The following is a 17,411-nucleotide window of genomic DNA, read 5'->3' on the forward strand; positions in this document are numbered from 1 at the left end:
TAAAGGGGCAGTTCTATTCAAGCACCAAAAATCACAGCTTTCTCAGTGACTTCAGAGGTTTTTTTTTGTCTTCTTCCAGTGACGAACACTACATTTTTAGACTTTCAGGTGTCTATATTAAGGTTGGGGAGGATTAAACAACCTTAGAAAATCTTGGTGCACATTGGAGCATGGTCGATAGTTTCACATAGTATAAGCTAATAAGCAGAGGCTCCACTCTCCAGTTCAAATGGATGATCTTGTATATATGCTGTATTGACCTTAATTTTGAGGGAGAGAATTTTGAAATCAAAAAATATGTGTATTCAAGTCTTATAGATAAAACTTATTGGAAAATTGCCTATTCATCCCTTAGAAAACAGAAGCCAAGACCTGCATAACAATCATATTTAGCACCCAGGAAATGCTTCTATACTACTAATATTAATATCCTATTTTAAGTAGAATTAGAGTTAGATAAGAGTTAGGAGAATATGTAATATATAAACTGATGTATATCAATGAGAAGGGATTTTACAACAACTACGCAATTAACAATGAGTCACAATTAACAAGACAACCTAATTAAACAGCAAGCACTAAAAATCAATGTAAATCAAAAGTCTTTTAGACAAATAATAACACCAAACAGTAAGAATAACCCAATTAAAAAACAAGCACTAAAAATCAATGTAAATCAAAATTCTTTTAGACAAATAATTCAACTCAAATCGCAAAATGCAGACATTGATTAGAAATAATTACTCAAATTTTTTAGGATGACAACCAAGATCAGAGTATAATACTTACCCCTATCACTTTTGAAATGCCAGGAGGGTCGATGGTGTTGGAATTTTGATGAAATCCTTGAATTCATGTAGAAAAGAAAGGGGTAAGGGTTTGAAAATTATTCAAATACAAGAATACAGAGGAATTAATGGAGAGAGAATTTGTATACCCTTGTTCAGCAGTGGCTATGGACAGGAGATCCGACGTCGACGGTGACGACGGGTAGACTATACTTGCGTCGTTCTAACTCGATGCTCTTCTCCTTCTTTTTCTTGTGTTTTTCTTTTAGTCATAGGATTTCAAATGGTCAGTCATAACCTAAGTATTACCAACGCCCAAAACAGTCGTTAATAGGGATAAAATCGATAGGGAATCTTTCATTGAGATAATGACAAAACGTGTACTTGACTTGTAGTAGGTAATATAAAAATTACAGTCGGTAATCAGCGTCTATATGTTTACACGTCGTTAAATTTTGTGCGCCATCGGTAATCACCGACTACTTATAACTCAGTCGGTGAATTAAAATTTACCTACCGCTTATTTGACCGTCGGTAATTTTCTGTAGGTAATCTCCCGTTTTCTTGTAGTGTTAGCTTCTCATGCCATTGTCTAGATGCCTGTTTCAGTCCATATATAGACTTGATCAACTTGCATACTTTGTTATTGGGATTAGGAACACCTTCAGGTACAGTCATATACACTTCTTCCTTTAAATCTCCATGCAGAAATGCATTATTCACATCCAATTGAAACAAAGGCCAGTTTCTACTTGCTACTACTGCAATCAAGCATCTTATAGTGCTCATTTTGACAACTGGACTGAAGGTCTCTTCATAGTCAATACCATATTTCTGATTAAACCCCTTTGCTACTAACCTTGCTTTGCATCTTTCTAGTTATCTAGTAGACTTTAATTTAACCTTAAACACCCATTTGCATCCTATTGGTTTCTTTCCTTTAGGCAACTCTACTAGTTCCCATGTGAGATTATCATCCAAAGCTTGCAGCTCCTTTTTCATAGCTTCTACCCAGAGTTGTTGTTTTGCAGCTTCAAAATAATTTAAAGGCTCAACAATGTCACAAGATAAAGACAAGAAAGCTTGAAACTCAGTGGGGAAAGCTTCAAATGAAACTAAGTTACACCAGTGACTTGTATCCTGAGTGTTCTCAGTTCCATTGGCTGTGTAGCACTTGTAATCTTTTAAGTAGGATGGTGTCTTATGTAGTCTAGAAGATTGTCTAATTGGGATTGGGTCAGGTGTTTGAGCAAAAACATGAGTGAAAGTGTCATGATCTGAATCATTGGTGTGAATGGGTTCAGAAAGGGGAGTAGAATCAGTTGGAGAGTTGGGTGATGAAGAAGTGGAAGAATTAGGAGTAGGAGAAGAGATTGGAGATGTTTCATTGGATGAAAAAGTAGTTTCTGGTGTGGTGAAGTCTGGTATGTCAAAGATTTGAGGGGAAGATATGGCAGGGAGATATATGGCATTGGTATAATTTGAAGTTGGTGTTTTGTGTTTATGGTAAAGATGGAAGGGAAAATGTCTCTCATGAAACTTAATGTCCCTGGTGACAAACTGCTTGTTAGTATCAACCTCAAGGACCTTGTATCCTTTCTGTGTAGTGAAGTATCCAAGTAGAACACAGGGTGTAGCCCTGCAGTCCATCTTTGTTCTTCCAACTTTAGAAGTGGAAACATAGCATAGGCAGCCAAAGGTTCTCAAGTGGTCCAGATTAGGAACCTTTCCATATATTCTGTAGTAGGGTGTATCAAGATCTATAGCTTTTAAGGGCATCCTATTAATCAAATAAGCAGCACATAGAACACAATCTCCCCAAAACCTATCAGGTACCCTTGACTGAATGTATAAAGCTCTAGCAGTCTCTAACAAGTGTTTGTGTTTCCTCTCAACTTCTTTCGGACAACCATGTCAAGATAATAGCTGGGATTCCCCTCCCAACTTCACCAATGACCGACACTCCGGTGTGGGGTCTAAACTCTTCAGGGACCTTTACTGTTAAATCGACAACTTGGTTAGCTCATGGAATAAACCCCGACAAACCAACTTGGAAGGGAAAATGGATTTGGAAAGTGGATGTACCACCAAAAATTCAAATCTTTCTATGGCAAGTCATTCATAACAGCTTAAGTGTACGGAACACCCTATTTAAACGACATATAATACCCTTCAATACTTGTGCTCTTTGTGACACCCGTATTGAGACAATTGACCATCTATTTCTCTCTTGCCCTAAGACAAAGGAAATGTGGACTCTTTCTCTAACCAAACATTGGCTGGATGCCCCTGTCTCTGTTACTTCAATCGAAGAAGCTTTTAAAAACTATCAAACGCACAAGACCGCACTTAGGAAGTTCATTTTCCTCATTTGGAGTCTCTGGAAAGAATGCAATGCCACCATTTTCCGTAATGAAAAGTTTGATGTCTTTCGAATTTATCATCGCGCTCGTCACACGTTTATGAAATGGGACTACAGAACCCGTATAGACTCTTTTCTTTCTTTGGGGGAGCCTATCAGGCAACCCCGTTCTCACCCTCCCTCTAACCACCACCTCATCTCAGTAGCATGGGAGGCCCCTCCTCCTAACTTCTTCAAACTCAATTTCGATGGTTCGGTTCGTCATAATTCAGCAGCAGCAGGAGTAATCATCCGCAACTCCAATGGTCAACCTCACAAAGCTTGTGCTTACAATCTAGGTTCTACTTCATCGTTCGTCGCAGAAGCCACAGCTCTCCACCTTGGCATCGTCCTTGCGCGTGATATGGGTATTTCTAACCTCCACATCGAAGGTGATAACCTCTTAGTAATAAATGCGGTGCTTGGTACGTGGTCCTCTCCCTAGCAAATTGATCACATTATTACTGATATTCGGATTCTCCTGAATTCTTTCTGCAATTGGAAAATCAGACATGTCTACAGAGAAGCAAATAGAGCTGCAGATTGGATTGCTAATGTTGGTCATCTTGTTTCTACTAGATTAGATATTGATATTTGTAATAACTCTAGTTTATTTCCCATCATTTCTTCTGATGCATTAGGAGTGCCCCTCGTGAGGAGGGTCTCCTAGTGCTTTTCCTTTTCTTCTTACCTTGTAAAAAAAAATAAAAAAATTCACCATTTAATTCACCACTAAAAAAGAACTCAACTTATTTGCAGGAAAAAAACAATAAAAAAAACGGTCAATGTGGACATTTAAGCGACGACTGAGAAGTAGGTCCTACTTGTTGAATTGACTGCATACGTATTGGATGATTTCACTCTCAAATCTCAATAAATATCCCCCTCCATCACATTAAACTCAAACTTCTCTGTTTTTTAAGTCCAGTCTTAGACCAGTTCCAAGATGGAGAAGGAAACAGAGGAATCACTACCACAAATTCCAGATGATGTCATCAACAAGCATATATTGGCAAAACTTCCCATAAAACCCCTTATGTGTTTCAAATATGTTTCACGTTCATGGCGCTCTACAATTTCTACCCTTGAATTCAGAAAACCTCACCTCGAATCATTCACCCCTCCATCCCCTCAATGTCTCCTTTTTTCAGGTAATGATGGTGATCATCCTCTCTTCACGTCGGCAACATTCGACGAAGACGGTGGGGTTTCTGAGATTGTGAAATTGGGATTCAAATTTGACGGTGGAAGTATTCATGTGGTAGGTTCAGTTAATGGGTTAGTTTGTTTTTATGACGAACAATTTAATTTCTATATTTGCAACCCTGCTACACAACAATGTAGTGATATCATTAATGCTCCTCCTAATACTGCTGTTTCTGGTCTTAACAATGTCACAATATGTCCTATAACTGCTGGGTTTGGTTATGTTTCGTCAATTGATGATTACAAGATTGTTTGTTTAATGGGGAAATCAGATGGGTATGTTGTTGAAGACATTGAATTGTTTATGATTAGACCTGGTTATTGGACAGGGTAGTCCAATGGATATAGGGTTAGGGTCAAGTTAATAGGGCTTTTATTGGGCAGGACTCTTATTGGATAGGGTCTTTATTGGACAGGGTCATTATAGGGTCAAACTTATACTACAATTATTTTGAAAATTAAAATAGTAATGATACAAAAAATTACGTGTATAGCTTCGTATTTACTTGTACTTGCACATGACTCTTTTGTTTTTTATTTTTCATTGCTCGTTTATTGACCCGCCCACTAATGACCCGCTATTGACCCGCGACCCGCTTTTGACCCGCCCATTATCGACCCGCTAAAAATGACCCTTTCAATACCCGACCCTCTTTTGACCCGCACCAACCCTGACCCGCCCCGCCCGATAACCAGGTCTACTTATGATACTTCAGTAGGAACACTTGACAAGAGGGAGGTGAATTGTTTCTTGGGAACTTGGGTAAGTTTCTTGCGGAATTTAAACAATAAAGAGACTGAGAACAATAAACGGAGAAAGATATAAAACGGAGGAACCTTCTTGATCCTAATCAAGAAGAACCTCACTACTCTTTTGTATTAATGCAATAACTCTATTACAAATACACTCTTTAACTCGAGTTCCTCTCGGACACGAGTTCCCCACAGCAATCCCCTTCGATTACTGTGCTATTCTTTCTCTCTCTGACTTAACTCTAAGTCGCTCCTTTTCTCTTTGACTTAACTCTAAGTCACTCTTTCTCTCTTTGACTTAACTCTAAGTCACTCAAGGATCACTCAATCCTTATACCCAAAATACAATATGATAGATAGATTCTAGTACGTAATAAAGCTTATAGTAATAAGGAACTCAAGGAACACTCTATTTTGCCAACTGATTCTTTTAAAACATTTAAGCTCTTTAAGATAGATTTTGTAGAAATCAGTTGTGTTTTGAAAAGAAAAAACTCTTTTCCTTTTATAAAGGAGTTTTACCTAAGGTTGGATACCCATATTCCCCTCAACTACCCACTAACTGTTAGTGCTCAGTGACATGGGCATAGTTGGAGAGAAACAGGGAGACCAAATCAAAATAATACTTGCACGTTTAAACAGAAATACGTGGGAGAGTTTTAAGGATCGTGGAAAATCTTTTGCTTGAGAAACAAGGAGAATGAAAACAGAATCCTACGTTTACATTTATTAATTAAATTCATTTTATTTATTAACAAAGATTTTCCAACTTAAAACTCTTTTATAATTACAGTTAATATATTTCTATTTAAAACGTACCAAAATACTTAGGTTCCTTTCATTCCAAATTACGTATAAACAATATTAAATATTTACATAAATCCTAAATATAAACTCATATGTTGTAGTATTCATGTTGCACCTTTAGACGCTTCACTCGAAGTTTTCCCAATTTGTTCCTTCTCTGGAACATCGAGGATCCACATAATATATGAGGATCTCGCCTTAGGAACTCGCCTAAAGATCTCGCCTTGTAAACTTGCTAGATGATTAATTCTTCAACGTAGTGTCTGACATGGATCAAGTGACTTGCATATATTCCACTTTGCTTAGTTTATCCAACTTAGGATCTCTCTAACTTAACATTATCCCTCTAAGGATATCAGAACCTATTTTGCAACATAACTTAACCAATAGTCAGGAGTTTGCTTTGTCATCATCAAAACTTTAGGGTCAACAGTTTAGTGCTTAACTGCTTATGTATTTTCCTTGAGGACATGGAAATGGGAAAAATTGTGTGTTGCAAATGTAGAGGGTTTTGCAGTCCTTCCCAGGGAGGTGCCGGCTTTGATTGATGATACTTTATACTGGAATCCGATGAACGAGGCCCATGTTATTCCCAAATTCTTATATGAGACTGTCCTCACCATCAACTGATGGTAAGACCAGTTCACACTTGCGAATTTAGGTATGTTACTTCTATAGTTTAGACACGTTACTTTTTTTATATAATTTTAGAGGAGGTACTTTTTTTAGTTTAGGTATGTTACTTCTATAGTTTAGACATGTTACTTTTTTTTATACGGAATAGTTTCAGGGAAGGTACATTTTTAGTTTAGAAATGTTACTTCTATAGTTTAGACATGTTACTTTTTTAGTTTAGGAATGTTACTTCTATAGTTTAGATCTGTTACTTTTTTTTTATATAGTTTTAGGGGAGGTACGCTATTAGTTTCGCGCTCGTCACACTATCAAGTTGATGGTGTGACTGGTCTCACAGGAGACGCGCTGCATGTTATTAGGGTGAATTTAGCGAATGGGGAGTTTAGTACAATTCCTTTGTCATGGGAAGATGCAGAGTATGCGTTTAATCATTATGATCGTACGGAAGGGATTAAATTATTTGGGATTAAAGGGAGATTATGGTTGTGTTATTATGGTCATGAAGTTTGGATGTTGAATTCAGATGGTATATCTTGGACTAAAGTGTATGATCTCAATGGGGATGGTATAAGTTTGCTTTGTGTTTCAGAGATTGGGAAATGGTTGGTTTTGAGGGGTGAGGTGATTGGGCTACTTAATCCAAGTAAACCTTTTCTTACACAATATGAAGGAGGAACAAGATTTGGTGGTCACGTGTTTAACGCGTGGGATTATAAGATGAGTCTGGTTTCACCTATTTTAAAATAAGTTTATACGATGAGTCTGGTTGATCGTTGTGGTTTTTGAGTAATTGAAGCTTTAGCTCGTAACTAGATTTACCAAGTCGTCATGGTTGTAGTACTAATTATGCTTTTGGAGTGTTATTATTATTACTATTATTTAATTGTAATCGCGTTTAATTTAGAAGTACATTAAGTAAGGATCAGGGATCGTTTTATTTTGATGTTCTATATGCTTATATGTAATTCAGATATTATTCAAATATGAAAGGTTGCAATTATCTTCTTATAACATGTTAAACATATTTTGTGTTTGATTTTATATTACTTACTACGTATTTCACTAAATTATGGTATGACCTGATGTCTCCAGAATCTCAATTATGTAACTCAGAAGTTATTCAACTATGAAATGTTGCAATTATCTTATACGGAGTACTCCGTAACATGTTAAACATCTTTAATTTTTTTTGGTTTATACGAAGTATTACTTATTTAACTAAATTGTAGTATGATCTGATGTCTCAGTAATCAATATATATCTTACAAATGCAACAAGAAACTCCTCGATAAAATGGCATAGTTGGACTGTTCACTGGTTAAAAGTCTTGGAACACTATCTTGTACCTTTGGCAATTCTCTTTCTTTAAGCTCAAATATTTTCCTTTTTTTTTCTTTTATTATTTTATCTCCAGTCGATTATGATTTGACAGATTTTTTAAAAGTTACTAATACAAGAAAATGATTTATTTTCCTTCCCCATGAATAGTTGTGTATTTACTGCACCTGCAAATTATTGAGTTATATCCATCATCATGATACTTTAGATTGGCCTACTATTTAGTGACAAATATTGATTAAAGTCTATCTGTTCTCATTGATTTGCCCATCATATATAATACAATATATTAGGAGTTCTAACTCCATCTAAATTAGGAGTTCTACTGCTGCTATCCTATTTGTTCACAAGCATATCATAAACGTACAGTACTAGTATTCCTATTACTAATATGCTTAGAATATTACTCTGATTAAGATACTCGCTAATCTATCGTAACATCTTCTCAAGGTGGAACATGTAAATCTTGAATGCCCATCTTGTCAAGAAAAAACTCAAACTGTGTTTTGCCGAGTGCCTTTGTAAATATATCTGCGAGTTGCACCTTTGTTGATACATACGAATATACGATGGACAAATGATACACTCTTTGATTGTGTCTCGTATAAAATGACAGTCTGCTTCAATATGTTTCGTCCTTTCATGGAATATTGTAACACCCCGAACTCTAAATCACTTATTAAAGCATAATTAGCAGCGGAATTAACCTAACTTGGTCGGGACATTACCTGCCGTAATTCCCTCTTGGAAATTACAAGGCAACTATACATAAGCTATCAAAACCCAAATTATTATAATAATCCTTTATATTCCCAAAATACAAGTACATAAATTACTAAAAGTCTTTAATTAAACTATTAAAACATTAAGCATGAACTAGGTGAATATTAATAAAGTGAAGTTCCTCGCCACTACTCGTGTCCATTGTTCCCCGCAGTACCTAAAACGAAAAAAAAACGGTGAGCCGAAGACTCAGTAACGACTACCCTAGCAACGTAAATTCATTTCAACTCATTTTATTTAATAACACAGGGAGAATAGAATCAGTAACACGTTTAATAAAAAATCATAATAAATTCATTCATAAACTTTTTAATGAAAACGTCATTCATAAACTTTTAATTAACATGCTAGTTGTCGGCAAGTACGAACCGTGAAGGAATTCTCCACTGGGCCTGGGCCCATAAGAGCCTGGGCTCATCATCGTAACATGGGCCTGGGCCCCGAGCATGGGCTCATAAACCATGGGAGCCTAGGCTCGTAATCCATGGGTGGACAGGTGTCCGTGGTGCATGCATGACCGATAGATAGGAAGATGGTAGTTTATATACCGCCAGACAAACCAGGTCTTTCACTTTCATTTATCATGTTGTATGTAATTTTACCAAGCCTTGGCTTGTATTTCAATTGAAATAACATAACTCATTTTATATCATAAATCATCATTTTGATCCTGGGATCAATAAAAATATCATTACTTTCATAGCATTGCATAAACATCATTTTATGAGAAAACTCAATCAAATCATATTATAGGAAACAATTCAATCAAATCATATTTCATCCCACAATCCATAAAACACATCAAAACATTTAATTCATAAACTCAATCATAACGTCATAATTTCATAAATCATATTTATAAAGGGATTGCGGGTACTAGCAATAGCCGTTACCTCAACCGTAGTTTTATACTTCCCGTCTGATGGATCGTTCTTCCTGAGATCCAAGTCCGATTTCTTTCAGAATATTAAATCATTCAATTAGTTACTTAAAATAATAAATAATCTAAAATCGATATTTTTATAAATAATAAAATTTATATGTAATGAATTTATAAATAACGAATTTTAATAAAAATATAATTTCATAAATTAATGGATATATCACGAAATGATATTTCAATCAAAACATAATTTATATTTTATAAATCGACTTGCATGAAAATATTTAAATTCCATTTTTGTTAATACTAGCTAGTAACTTTAATTTTAGTAAAACCGGTAATTTAAATATATTTTCCTACCTGAAAAATAATAAGTAATTTTTATTAGTAATTTATTATATAAACATATATCGAAATATTTTATCTAATTTATTTAGATAAAAACATAAAAGATAAGTTTATAAATCTGAAAATAGTAATAGAGAATGAGTTTACCAAAACCCATTAGAATTTGGGCCCATCCCCTTTTGTTTTGGGTTTGTTAAAGCAGTAAAACAAGGTTTGAGTATTTGATTTTTGGGTTCAGGAAAGGCGACCAAAAGAGGGAAAAGGGGGGGGGGGGGGGGTGCGAAACAGAGCACGAACAAGGGAGGAAAGAGGGGCGGTTGGGCGGCGGCCCTTGTGTCGCAGCAGCGCGAGACCGCGCCGAAGCAAGACGGTGATGGTGAAGGTGGTTGGTTCGCGGCGGTGGAACAGCACAGAAGGGGCAAGGGAGGTCGAACAACGGCGGGAAAGCAGAGGAGTTTGAGAATGGTTGGGCGGTTCTGGGCGGCGGAATCAGAAGCTCGCCGGGGTTGAGAGGCGGAGGTGGGTCTAGGAGGGTTAGTGAGGTGGCCGGGAAGTGGTGTTGCTGCGTGGGTGGTGCATCGAGCAGGGGAAAGGAAAAAGAACAGGGGAGAGCAGGGGAGTAAGGTGAGGCGTGGTAGTGGTTCTGGGTGGACAGGGGTGGTTGGGAGCGGTGGTGCGACGCTGGTGGTGCCGCAAGGGAAGAAACAGAAGAAGGAACAGGGGCGTGACTGCGTGAGTGGCTGCGGGGAAGGGAGCGAAAATAAGGGGGGTGTTGGATCGCGTTTTTCCGGAGATGGTGGCGGAGGTGAGGCGGGTAAATGGTGGTGGAGGTGGCTGATGATGGAGGTGAAAGAGAATGGGGGTGGCGGTTGACAGTGGTGGTGTTCACGGTGGTTTTTGGTGATGGTTTGAATCACAGGAAAACAAAGGAAAAATGGATTTGAATTTTGATTTGGTTTCTGAAATTGAAATGGGTTTTGTAAGTATGTAGAGTGATGAACAAGGAGAAGTCCTTGGTCTCCAAGGCATGAATGTAGACAGATTTCAAGGAAAGGGAGTGGAAACATACGTGGGGAGGAAGAAGAGAAATGGAATTTTTCTCTTTCAAGGGCATTTTTGTAATTTCACAAGATTAGGCCAAAATTCTGAAAATAGGTTTCTAATTTTAGGAAATTAATTAGAATAGAAATGCTTAACTAAAACTAAGTTTTAAAATAATTCTTTATAAAAATATCGTTAACGGAAAATAAATTTAGTTTTCGAATATAATAAGAACGTTAAATAATTAATTTAGTTTCCGAATAAAATAAATTTAGAAATTCGAAAATAATTAAAATTTTAAAAAGTTCGTTAAGCTCGTAAATATGAAAATTAAATTATAAACTGAAAAATAAATCGTGTAGTAATATTAAAAATTCAAGCGAAATAAAACTTCGTTAATTAAAATAAAGTTCAAATTTAGGATTTTTAAAACGATTTTAAGCTAAATCAAAATAATTAAGCATAATTAATTGAGTTTTAAAAATTCGGGGTATTACAAATATACTGGATTCTGTGCAATGTGCAAAGCAGACTGACTATCACAAAATATATACATACCCTGCTTGTGTTCCGCCCCTAGATCTTTAAGTAACTGTTTTAGCCATTTCAATTCACATGTCAATGCCGCCATAGAGCGATACTCTGCTTTAGCCGAGGAACGAGACACAGTATGTTGTTTCTTAGTTTTCCAGGACACAGGAGAAAAACCTAGTAGAACAAACCATCCTGTGATCGACCGGCGGGTCAACGGGCAACTCGCCCAATCCGAGTCACACCATCCTTCTAGTTGCAATGTAACAGCCCGCTCTTCCGAGCTGTTAATAAAGAGCACTTATCCCTTAATGATCACAATTAACTCTTAACACGCAGCGGATAATTAACCTTAATATTAAAATCGATCCTGGACCTGTGGGTTATGGGCCCACAAAATAACCTTAAATAACTCAAATTAATAATCCTTGAATAAATAATAAACCTTTCACCTCACAATTAAACTTACAACAATTTATATACTAAATGGATACAACCTTAATATATAAGACATAATTTAAATCCATTGAATATAATCAAGCTCCATTTGAATTCAGCTTAAGCCTCCACAAACCTGTTTAACAAAAGAAGAATACAAACAAACAAAAATTCCAAAATGAGTGGAAAACTCGTAACCTTTACTTCAGCCCGTTAAAACGTTTTTATTTCAAACCATTTGTCCAAAGAGTTTTCAAAATATAACTTAGCAATTGTTCGGAAATAGACTTTGGTAACTTTAAAAACGTATAGCTGGCTTTGATCATTCCCTTCACAAATCAGTGGTAAGGACAGGTTTTGGATACAAACGTATTTTAATTATCACAGAGCGTACCTTATACTTATAATCGACCATTCAGGTCTTAGCTTTAATTTCAAACACAACTTATCACTTATATTCGACCATTTCGGCCTTAGCTTTATTTTTAGAATATTTCCTCCACCTGTACCTTACCCACTTTTCCATATCCGTTCATAATCCAAGGCCAGCAAAACAAATACAAAGTACATTTTAAATTTATAATATCATTTCAAAATCTATTTCAATAGACAAATTCTTTCCGAACAATTTCACAAACAATTTCACAATATCAATCAAATTATACAACAATTCGATATAAATGCAATTCATGATATTCATGGCCATGGATATATGATGATATAAAATAAAGAATAAATTTCAAACACACACGGGCACAAAGTAATTTTGCTGAACATAAACGTTACCTCAAATGCTGATCATTTCCTTATTAACTCAAAAATAACAATCATATCTATTTCATTCATAATCCTTGATCACCATTCTGTAACTTGAACTCAGTGAATATTTCCAATAAATTACCTCATTCAGACAACAATAAGATAGAATTAATAACTCAACCAATCAAATTAGAAATCTCAACTAAATTCTCTTTTCAAGAAATTCTTTTACAAACCATAACTGAACTAAAATTAACAAATTCATCTAGCCAAAATATGATATTTGTTTATTTAAAGAATAGGTGAAGAGAAAAACTTATAATTATACCATAATCAATAATAACCAAAAATTAGTTTTGCTTTCAAAATAAAGCAGAGTAAGGGAAATGAGGAGAAAAAGAGTTGGAGTAACTCACAAAATGACAACAACAATAGTTATAGGGGTATTCGTTAAATAGCAGCACGACAACAGTACAGACGGCATATCTCCTAGCTCACATATCCGAATTGAGGGATTTTTGAGGCTAAACTGATTAACTTTTTAAGGGCTACAACTTTAATGAAGAAATTATTGGCAAAATCCGAAATGATCTTATAGGAATCGGACGAAACAAAAGATGTAATACACGAGAGGAGAGAGAAAATTGAATGGCTTGCATATTGATTTCTGGATGGTTTTCGTGGGTTTCTATTGATGCTTAAACGAGGAGGAAATAGAGGGGTTTCGGTGGTGGCCGAAGAGCAAGGATGAGAGGGTTTATTGAATTGGCAAATCCATCAAGATCCTAGAGTTTTTGAAATAATACCCAACAAAAATTGATGAGTAAAAGTGTGTGGCTTTTTCTATGAATGACACGGTGCAACAAGAAAAGAATTGAGCTTGGTAAAGTGACAGCAAATTATAAACATGTCATGAGCTAAAATAAGAGATAAAAGTTGATTACTAGTGATTTTGGCTAAACAAGGACAATTTCGTAACTTTCCTAAGTTCTTAAGCCAAAACAATACTTTAAAAATGTGTTATGATCATAAATATGTACCAATTGTCAAATCCAAATTAACAACTCATTTTAGTTGTCATTGAGGTTTAAAACACTAATTAATCTAATAAAATACAATTAACTTTTAGTTCAAAACACCTTAGTATTTTGGGCTATTACATGCAATGCACTGTCAGAACGTAAAAGAATGCCTTGACCCAGAAACTTTTTTCAAGTATCTCACCACCCGCAGTGCCGCTTCCCAATGCTCCTCTTTTGGTGTCTAGAGAAATTGAGATAGAATGTGAACCGAATAAGCCACATCGGGTCTAGTAACTGCCAAATAAATCAAACGTCCTATGAGACGTCTGTATTTCTCTGCATCATCCAACTCCTTCCCTTCTGCAAGCGCTAATTTGTGATTTTGCTCCATAGGAAAATGAAGGAAATAATGCCCTTGGTCCAAGTATGCATTTAATGTTAAGTCTAATAAATGCGGTTCAGTATTAATTAACAAGTTAATAATTCAGTGAGATCAAGTGAGTTGAATGCCTAGCTAGAGGCCGCTTCAGCTCAAGTGGAATTAATGATATTAATCCACAGCTTACTCTTGACTGAACCCGTAGGGTCACACAAATAGTACGTAAACGGATCAAGTATTTAATGGCATTAAATACTCCATCTATGGATTTTCGGAATCGACGGATCTTGGTTTCAGTGGGAGCTGAGATCGTCAAAAGCAAGAAATGAATACTCCGGAAACGACGATATTGCCGGAAACGGAAATATGGATCGTATCGGAAATATAAATATTATCCAAGTCGTAGATGTTACCGGAAACGGAAACATGGTACGTATCGGAAAATATTATTGGAAATGGAAATATTGCCGGAAACGGAAATATTGTCAGAATCGGAAATATTATCGAAATCGGAAAATAATTCCGGAAACGAAAATATTAAACATTTGTTCGAAACGGAAATTAATTCCGGAATCGGAAATATTAAATATTGTTCGTATCGGAAATGAATTCCGGAATCGGGAATTTAATCTGAAGCGTATCGTACGAATTAGCATCGGACGAGGCTCGCTAGACGAAGGCCCAGCACGAAGCCAGGCCGTCGCCCAGCAAGCCAAGCGCAAGAAACCACACGCCAAGCCTCGACCAGGCCTAGCGCAATGGCAGGCCCAACCAAGGCCTGTGGCGGGCGCGGAGCTGTCGTGGGCTACGACGATGGGCTGCGAGCAAGGCAGCTCGCGTGGGCCGCGAATGCTTGCGCGGGCTGTGCTCGTGCTCGTGCTCGTGTGCGGTTGTGTGCAAAACGAATCCTAAAGCTATTAGAATTTGTCATATGATTAAATCCTAATCCTAATAGATAAAGTTTATTTATTAGAGTCCTAGCAGGATTCTAATTAACCTAAACTAGTATTCTAATAGGATTATAAGTCCTTTTCCATAACTCTATAAATAGGGGCCTAGGGTCACAAATTTATATACAATATTGAAGTATTTAAAGGTAAGATTTTGAAGCAAAAATCAGCCAAACACTTGCAACCTATTTAGCCGAAATTCTTAGAACCTTAAGGGCGATTCTAGTTGGTCAAGCTTAAGGCGGATCTGGACGTGCTGTGGACTATCTACGGAGGGACGACACTTGGAGTCATAAAGACTTGTTCTTGTTCGGTTCGGGCGCAGCTATGGAGGGCACGCTACTGAAGGAAATAGTGCCCTTGGTCCAAGTATGCATATAATATTAAGTCTAATAAATGCGGTTCAGTATTAATTAACAAGTTAATAATTCAGTGAGATCAAGTGAGCTGAATGCCTAGCTAGAGGCCGCTTCAGTTCAAGTGGAATTAATGATATTAATCCACAGCTTACTCTTGACTGAACCCGTAGGGTCACACAAATAGTACGTAAACGGATCAAGTATTTAATGACATTAAATACTCCATCTATGGATATTCGGAATCGACGGATCTTGGTTTCAGTGGGAGCTGAGATCGTCACTGGCAAGAAATGAATACTCCGGAAACGATGATATTGCCGGAAACGAAAATATGGATCGTATCGGAAATATAAATATTATCCATGTCGTAGATGTTGCCGGAAACGGAAACATGGTACGTATCGGAAAATATTATCGGAAATGGAAATATTGCCGGAATCGGAAATATTGCCGGAAACGGAAATATTGTCAGAATCGGAAATATTATCGAAATCGGAAAATAATTCCGGAAACGGAAATATTAAATATTTGTTCGAACGGAAATTAATTCCGGAATCGGAAATATTAAATGTTGTTCGTATCGGAAATGAATTCCGGAATCGGGAATTTAATCGGAAGCGTATCGTACGAATTAGCATCGGACGAGGCCCGCTAGACGAAGGCCCAGCACGAAGCCAGGCCATCGCCCAGCGAGCCGCACGCAGCAACGCACGCCTCGACCAGGCCCAGCGCAAGGCCAGGCCCAGCCAAGGGCGCGCGCGCGCGCAGCACCGCACATGGGCTGTGCGCTTGTCGTGGGCCGCAAGGCCTGCGCAGGTGCACGACTTGTACGATGCGTGTGCGGGAAATCCTAATTCTATTAGGATTCGTGCGAAGATTAAAATCCTAATCCTATTAGATTTGCTTTGTTATTTAGAGTCCTAATAAAGTTCTAATTAACAAATCCACATCCTAGTAGGATTACAATTCCTTTTCCATACCTCTATAAATAAGGGCCTAGGGTCATTATTTGTATACAAGTTTTCAAGTATTCAAAGCTAGGATTTTTAAGCAGAAAAATCAGTCATAACTCTTGCCCATTTAGCCGAAAATAAGTAGTACCTTAAGGGCGATTCTAGTTGGTCAATCTTAAGGCGGATCCGGACGTGCTGTGGACTTTCTACGGAGGGACGACATTTGGAGTCCTAAAGACTTGTTCTTGTTCGGTTCGGGCGCAGCTAGGGAAGGCGCGCAACAAAGAGTATGCATCTAAAGTATGCTAAATGATTATGTGTAAATAATATGCTTTCCTGGCTTTATGGTTTTTCCGCATGATTTATGAATTGTCATATGTATCATAACCTGACAGTGGTATCACGAGCCTCTTATTATTTTCATAATCTAAATTGCATGAACATGGTTAAATATTACAAATTTGCAAGAATTAAAGGGGTGATTAATTTTCGTAATTGTTAATTAATTGCAAATTGCGTTTATTTAATTATACGTACGCAGTTTTTCGGCAGTTTCTTCGTTACTCATCCAAATCGAGTGTTTTTTGTGTCAATTCCGCATGTAAAAGGCATTCTAAAATTTTGACAAAAATAATATTTTCGGCCGAACCCAGAATTCTCAAATTCGAAGCCTAACTATGACTTTTCGGAGGTTTTAGTTTTTCGAATGCAAAATTTCGTAAATTTAAGATGTTAAATTAAATATTTGTGATTCTTGTTGATAAATCTTGAATTTTGATTGACCTACTGTATATGTTTAACAAGTTTGAATGCCTAGCCTTGTTAATTATGCAATCTAATTTGTAATTATGATTAATTTGTTGAAAATTGGAATAATTTAGAATTAATTTGATTTTCATAATTAGTTATAATTTAATTAGATACCTATGATTAAAAACCACCATAAAAATTGTAAATTTATGTTAAATTTTAAATTTTTATGACCTAGACTTGAATCCATGTTAATCGGAAATCAATTAAATAATAAATTTTCGAT

The 17,411-nt window shown here is 36.6% G+C and overlaps 2 protein-coding genes across 2 annotated transcripts in view; one reads left to right on the forward strand and one right to left on the reverse strand.

The window, feature by feature from the left end:
- The first annotated feature begins 4,055 nt into the window (after window positions 1-4,055).
- LOC110801878 (uncharacterized) overlaps window positions 4,056-17,411 on the forward strand; it is a 41,491-nt gene continuing 28,135 nt past the window's right edge. Inside the window, exon 1 of the mRNA XM_022007285.2 lies at window positions 4,056-4,450. Within this exon, the coding sequence (XP_021862977.2) occupies window positions 4,136-4,450 (315 nt within the window). The 5' untranslated portion in view covers window positions 4,056-4,135. The remainder of the gene's footprint in view (window positions 4,451-17,411) is intronic.
- Window positions 7,953-11,031, reverse strand: LOC130472175 (vegetative cell wall protein gp1-like). The gene is made up of 2 exons (XM_056842658.1): window positions 9,606-11,031; window positions 7,953-8,869 (listed from the first exon to the last, which is right to left on the reverse strand). The coding sequence occupies exon 1, from the start codon at window positions 11,008-11,010 to the stop codon at window positions 10,087-10,089; it is 924 nt and encodes a 307-aa protein (XP_056698636.1). The 5' UTR covers window positions 11,011-11,031; the 3' UTR covers window positions 7,953-8,869; window positions 9,606-10,086.

This window comes from Spinacia oleracea, chromosome 4, assembly GCF_020520425.1.
Source record: "Spinacia oleracea cultivar Varoflay chromosome 4, BTI_SOV_V1, whole genome shotgun sequence".
Classification (NCBI taxonomy): domain Eukaryota; kingdom Viridiplantae; phylum Streptophyta; class Magnoliopsida; order Caryophyllales; family Amaranthaceae; genus Spinacia; species Spinacia oleracea.

Excerpts from the sequence above, each read along its gene's own strand:
- LOC130472175 (XM_056842658.1), bottom strand. The coding sequence starts at position 11,010 with ATGTTTCCACTCCCTTTCCTTGAAATCTGTCTACATTCATGCCTTGGA.